This window comes from Myotis davidii, unplaced genomic scaffold (genome assembly GCF_000327345.1).
Source record: "Myotis davidii unplaced genomic scaffold, ASM32734v1 scaffold1031, whole genome shotgun sequence".
Lineage (NCBI taxonomy): Eukaryota > Metazoa > Chordata > Mammalia > Chiroptera > Vespertilionidae > Myotis > Myotis davidii.
In genome coordinates, this window is record NW_006283442.1 from 1,925,206 (window position 1) to 1,932,443 (window position 7,238).

Genomic DNA, 7,238 nt, shown 5'->3' on the forward strand with positions numbered 1-7,238 from the left:
TGAAGATTAATCTCTTTATAGTGCAATTCTTAACCTTTTTATATTAATGTCAATATTGGAACAATGTATCTTGGATGTTTTCACTATGTATCTTTGCTACGTAACACAGATATACATGTTTACATCTGGTTTTAGAATAGCATTATTGATCATGAGTAACGTGAGTAATAATATTACTCGAATGATGCCCAACTCTGGCCTTTGCGAGAGACAAATATTTGAATTATGCAATTTTTTGTCTCTGTCGATGCTTCTCACCCAAAATGAGTTCGCATGTCATAGGTTCGCCATCACTGTTCTAGGGATTATAATGTATGTCTTAATTTATTAGCATCTACTTCAGATTAGTACTAATATAATTCCAGTACAATACAGAAAATTTCCTTTAATATAGATCCGTCTCCTCCCCTGCTTTATGCTGTTTTTGTCATATATTGCATCTGCCTATCAACCCAATTACGGTGTTGTAATTATTGACTTATATAATCTTATGCCTTTTAAAGAAGCAAAAAGCAAAAAAAGAAATAAACTTCTGCAGTTATTTTACATTAACCTATTTATTTCATTTCTTCCTGTGGATTTGAGTTACCAGCTTATGTCATTTCTTTGCTTCATGTAGCTTCATTCTCTCCTCACTCCTTTGTGCTCTCATATATATTACATCTTTATAAAAAAGTCCACCAATGTAATTTTTAATGATTTTTGCCATCATGTTTTTAAATCCAAAAGAAAGGATAAAAATATATAATTATAGTCTTTTTTTATTATTGTCTAAAGTTTTCATATGTCTCCTTTTTCCCCAATTGACCCCCCTATATGCATGCATACAAGTCCTTTGGTTGCTCTCTAACTCTCCTCCCCCTCCCCTGCCATTTGTCTCTGGATCTATTCTTGTTCATCAAATTATATTGATCATCATATCCCACATATGAGTGAGATCATGTGATGTTTATCTTTCTCCGACTGTCCTCACTTCTGCAGTGTCCTATGAGCACCTCTTTAACAGATGTAACCTGATGCCAGTCACACTGGGGGACATGCCTGCTTCTGCTTGCTCTCCTACCCACAACCTCCTATTAGAAGCCAGTTCTTTATTGGAAAGGATTGTATATTGGTAGCCTTTGTATTCACAGTTAGTGCCATGTAGCAGGTGCTCAATAACTATTTTTTTTCCTTTATTGAATAAGATATTACAAATGTGTCCTTATCCCCCCGATGTCCCCTCATCCCCCAATCTCAATAACTATTTTAACGCCAATGTCTAAATGTATACATAATCCAATAATTTTGTTGTGTGAGTATCTTTTAGAGAAATTTCAAAACAATAAAATAAAAGGAAACTTAGTGGAGACTAACTAAAGCTATACAGATATTCTGGTTTTCTTCCACAGAGACAAACTCAGATAATTTTGGATATAACTTGTTGACATTCATCATCTTGTACAACAACCTTATCCCCATCAGTCTGCTGGTGACTCTTGAGGTTGTGAAATACACTCAAGCCCTTTTTATAAACTGGGTGAGTATCACAGCAGAGTTGTAAAGTTGAGCTACTGTAGAAATGTCAACCACAATTTTCTAATATTCCCTCAGAACCTTAGCCATTCCCTTGAGCTTCCAGAAAAGAATAATATAACTAATTTATGAATATGATTTGGCCAGGGATCTCTGGCAAAGGTGTCCCTGAACCAGTGATAGCAGTGATTAGGCACCTAACATCTCAGCTCCCGGATCAATGAAATGGGGATGGAGCATTTGAACCTATTCAAAGGGTTCTTGTAAGAATTAAGTGAGAAAATGGAGGCAGAGTGCTTAACAGATGCTTGTCCTCTGGTGAGCAGGGATGAAGTGGCTATAACTATTTATGTTTTGAAGTTTCATTAGTGCTGAGGAAAGGCCTCTTAGGTATTTCTATATCAGTGTTTATTAAATATCAAAACTCATGGTGACAGTAAACTTGGATTCCATTGTTAAGAATGGAAGTGGATTTATTTATTTATTTATTTATTTATTGTTAATCTTCACCAGAGGATATTTTTCCATTGATTTTTAGAGAGAGTGGAAAGGAGGGGAGAGACAGAGAGCGAAACATCGATGTGAGAAAGACACATCAATTGGTTGCCTCCTGCATGCATCCTGACCAGGGCCAGGGGTCGAACCTGCAACTGAGATAGATTGCCCTTGCCCAGAATCTAACCTGGGACCCTTCAGTCCATGGCCGACCTGGGCCGACTCTTTATCCATTAAGCCAAACCAGCTAGGGCAGAAGCGGAATTTTTAAGGAGCTGTCATTGTCATTAAGCTCTTGACTTCAGCAGCCTGTATATGCAGCTCAGGTGCTTTCATGGACATTTAAAATATTTCATTATTATATTTTAAATTTTTATTAAATTTACTGGAGTGACATTGGTTAATAAAATTATATAGGTTTCAAGTGTATAGTTCTCTAACACATCATCTCTGTATTGCATTGTGTGCCTACCATTCAAAGTCAAGTCTCCTGTCACCAGATATTTGAAAAGAGTTGAAGGGGTCGTGTACATTTTTATTTGATCCTCATAATAATCCTGTAAATTGGGTATTAGCTGAGCTTAGAATATGAGTTAGTCTAGGTCATGAAATGCTCATCTTGAAACCAAATCTTCTGTATATAAATACCATGTTTTCTCCTGGTATCACAGTGCTTCTCTATAACAATTGCCATGGTATTTTTAACCCAAAATTAAAATTAGCATTTATAGTATCTATTTTTAATTTAAATGAAGGATTAATGTTATACATTTTCTGAAGGGCCACTCTTCTCTCTCTCAGGACACAGATATGTATTATATTGAAAATGACACTCCTGCTATGGCCAGGACGTCAAACCTTAATGAAGAGCTTGGTCAGGTGAGAACCTCTTTGAGAACTTTGCTATTGGTGACATGAGTATGAGGGGAGACTAGTGTTAGAAGAACCATGGAGAGATTTTTGCAAAATTACTTCTATATGAATGTGGTTTTGATGTCTGAAGAGCTATTTAGTGTTTGAAAGTACTATTAAATATAAATGTTAATCAGTTTTGAATTGCATTTTTAGGCTTGCATAGATCTTATCGCTTAGGAGGTACATGCAAAAAATTTAGTACGAAAATACAGTACAGAATTCTTTTGGACTATTAAAATTGTTAGGAGCAAATGGTAGAGAGAACAATGGTTAAGATTCTCAGATATTGTTTAACCCTACAAAACAGGTAGGCTTTTGAAGGACAAGTGTCTGTTAAATCCTTACATGTTCCGGATTTTGTTTCTGAAATATTCCAGGGAACCATTGTCTTTTCCACCATTCCCCCTGAACCCCAAGTACTTTACTGAGTTGTGCTTTGCATTATGTTTTCCTCTTATGTTGAAATTACTACAAGCTACTACCTCTTTTGAATGCATTGCAATTAAAGATTTTAATTTCACTTTATACATCTTATTGAAACCTCCCAACTACCCTATAAGTTGGTTGCTATATATATCAGACTAAATTTACCTTCTGTTAGAATATTTTCCCCAGTTTTCCAGATAGTTGGTTCATCTCTTTTCTATGTCCCCATAACAATCTTCCCAAACGTAAATACAATAAAATAAGAGACATGATAATGATATATTGTCTGTTTTCCTCTTAAAACTTTCAAGCCCATTATGGGGTATGGATGTGCCTGAGACAAAGTTTTTGCTTAATTTGCACAGTGCTCAGTATATCATTGTTCTCAGGTGCCATTGAACTGGACCTGAAGGATTGAACGTGCTCAAGAAGCACTAGTATGAAATAATTCATCCTTATTGGGTGCCTGGGAAGTAATTTTATTTTATTTTTCAATTACAGTTGTCATTTAATATTATATTAATTTCTGGTGTACAACATAGTGTCTAGAATATTTATATAACTTACAAAGTGATCAACCTGCTCAGTCTAGTATCCATCTGACACTAACCATAGTTATAATATTATTCACTATATTCTCTATGCTGGACTTACATCCCCATGACTATTTTATAACCGCCAATTAGTGCTTCTTAGTTCCTTCACCTTTTTCACCCGTCCACCCACCCACCTCCCATCTGGCAACCATTAATTTGTTCTCTGTATGTATGAGTTTGTTTCTGTTTCGTTCATTTATTTTTTAGATTCCACATGTAAGTGAAATCATATGGCGTTTGTTTTTCTTTCTCTGTCTGACTAATTTCACTTAGCATAATAGCCACTAGGTCCACCCATGCTGTCACAAATGGCAAGATAAATTATAAGATATTATTTTTTATGGCTGACTAATATTCCAATGTATATATATGTACCACTTCTTTTATTTTATAAAAGGAAATTTATTTAAAATATATACCTTTCTCTAGGTACAAGTCTTTAAGTCAGATTACTATATTTAATTTGTTTTATTACTATAGTACTCAGATATAATTGTGTTATACATTTTAATTAGATTCATGAATAGATTCATCACTAATTAAAATGTCTGCATATGAAGGTAACATATCTCTATATTTTATATTACCTTACATTCAGATAAAATCAGATTTTCTTAAAATAATTTTTAAAAATAATTTGATTACTTTGTTCTAGGCTCAGGAATTAAATTATGATCAGTCTTTAAATGCCTGGCCTTCTTTTTTTCCCTTTATTGATTAAGGTATTGCATATGTGTCCTTAACCTCCCTTGCCCCCCCACCTCCCCCATATGTACCACTTCTTTATCCATTTGCCTATTGATGGACATTTAGGTTGCTTCCATATCGTGGCTATTGTAAATAATGCTGCATGAACATTGGGGTGCAGATATGTTTTTGAGTTAGTTTTGGATTTTTTTCAGATAAATACCCAAGTGGAATTGCATGGTGAAGTAGTTTTGAGTTGGAACTTATAACTTAAAATTCAGTAGGCAGAGTGATAGCAAATCTTGATAATTTCTTATTATAAATTTTTCATTTTTTAATATTTTAATTTAATCTTTAAAAACAAGGCGGAAACACTTTATTAGAAGACTGATTCTACTGGAATTTTTATACCTTGACTTACTGCATATAAAATTCATATAAACACTTATTTATAAAGTATAATTACCTATAGTATACTGATTTTCTATTTCTATGTAATTTTATATTTCTTTAGGAGCATTAATCATCTTTCTTAAAAAATGTTTCTTTACCTAAATGCCTTTTAATTGCTTTAAAAATAACAATATTGTATAATTAAGAAAAAGTACAGAGTACAATTCAAGTTATTAATCCTCTTTTATAAAACAGAAACACATGGCTTCCCTTTGGGGTCCCTGGAGTACATCCAGCATCCAGCAACAGTTATGAACACTCTTTAGAAAACACATAAGGGCCCTGGCGGGGTAGCTCAGTTGGTTGAGCATTGTCCTGATATACCAGGGTTGTGGGTTCTATCCCTGGTCAGGGCATATACAAGAAACAACCAATGTGTACATAAATAACTGGAACAACAAATCTCTCCCTCCCCCCACGTCTCTCTCTCTCCCCTGCCTCCCTAAATATTAATTTAAAAAAAGGAAAACCACTGAGAAACTAGAGACAATTCTGTTAGTTACTCCCCCCTCACCAATCCATAATATAATGTCCCAGAATATTCCCATAGAATGATGTTACATATCTTCTGGCCAGATCCTTTTTTTTCATAGATGTGGAAACTGAGCCAAAGAAGGATGAGGTGACTTTTTCAAGAGTCCATCAACTAATTATTATTCAGAACCTGAACTATCTCCTTCTGAGTTCTTTTCTTTCTTCTCTGGGAGGACATAGTTCTCACAGCACATGTACATTGGGAGTTCACCTCTTTTTATGCACTTATGTGAAAATGGTTGGCTTGTTGGCCTCCTCCAGAAGTTTCTTTTTACCTTTGTATATTGAGAGTTTAATGCATTAAATCTCTAAAATTTCATATCTTGGAAAGTTATGTAATCTATAGCAGTTCCATGCTGCCTTCATGTAATCTTAATGGTGACAGTGACTGAGAAATGTGATGTTTGTTCTTTGCTGCTCAGGATATGCCTTCTTAACCCAACTAGGAGACAGAGTCTTAAAAAGAGATATTTCAGGGTTGCCAAAGTCCAAGCTTGTTGTCTTGACATATTGGACATTAGGAGAGAATAATGTATGAGATCATGTGAATATCTTGAAAAATGACATGTGTCTTTGAGATGCCTCTTGGCAGAACTTAAATGCTTATAGATTTCCTAGAGGCCCATAGCACGAAATTCGTGCAGGGGTGGGTGTCCCTCAGCCTGGCCTGCACCGTCTCCAATCCGAGACCCCTCTCGCAATCCAGGGCCTCTGGCTCCTAACTGCTCACCTGCTTGCCTGCCTGATCACCCCTAACCCCTCTGCCTGCCTGCCTGATGCTCCTAACTGCTCCCCTGCCTGCCTGATCACCCATAACTACTCTACCTGCTTGCCTGATCGCCCCAAACTTCTCTGCCTGCCTGCCTGATCACAACTAACCTCTCTGCCTTCCTGCCTGATCGCCCATAACCACTCTGCCTGCCTGCCTGATCACCACTAACTGCCTCTGCCTGCCTGCCAGATCAACCCTGACCACTTGCCTGTCTACCTGATCACCCCTAACTGCTTGCTGGGGGGCAGGCCCAGCCCTGCGAGGGCCCATCTGCCTACCTGATTGCCCCTAACTGCTGGTCGGCCTGCCTCATCACCCCTAACCACTCTGCCTGCCTGCCTGATCATCCCTAACTGCTTGCTGGGGGACGGGGTCAGCCCAACAAGGGGCCATGGTGGTTCTGATCTAACGGTCGTTATGGTCGTGATGCTGTTATGGTCTCTGGCTTATTATTATATAGGACTAGGGGCCCGGTGCACGAAATTCGTGCACTGGGTGTGTGTGGGGCGGAGTGTCCCTCAGCCCAGCCTGCCCCCTCTCACATACTGGGAGCCCTCAGGCGTTGACCCCCATCACCCTCCAATCGCAGGATCGGCCCCTTGCCCAGGCCTGCTGCCTCTGACAGAGGCGTCAGGCCTGGGGAGGGGACCCTCATTTCCCCCCATCACTGGTTCTGCCCCCAGCCCAGGCCTGATGCCTCTGGCCCAGGCATCAGGCCTGGGCAGGGGACCCCCAGACCCCTCCGGTTGCTGGCTCTGCCCCTTGCCCAGGCCTGATGCCTCGGCTAGAGGCGTAGACCCCCATCACCCTCCAATCACCTGATCGGCCCCTTCCCCCGGCCTGCC

At 38.4% G+C, this 7,238-nt stretch overlaps 1 protein-coding gene across 1 annotated transcript in view; it reads left to right on the forward strand.

The window, feature by feature from the left end:
- The window catches only part of ATP8A2 (ATPase, aminophospholipid transporter, class I, type 8A, member 2), a 588,754-nt gene that overhangs the window by 115,998 nt on the left and 465,518 nt on the right, over positions 1 to 7,238 (forward strand). The window contains 2 exon segments of the mRNA XM_006753689.2: positions 1,392 to 1,519; positions 2,812 to 2,889. Of these exon segments, the coding sequence (XP_006753752.2) occupies positions 1,392 to 1,519; positions 2,812 to 2,889 (206 nt within the window).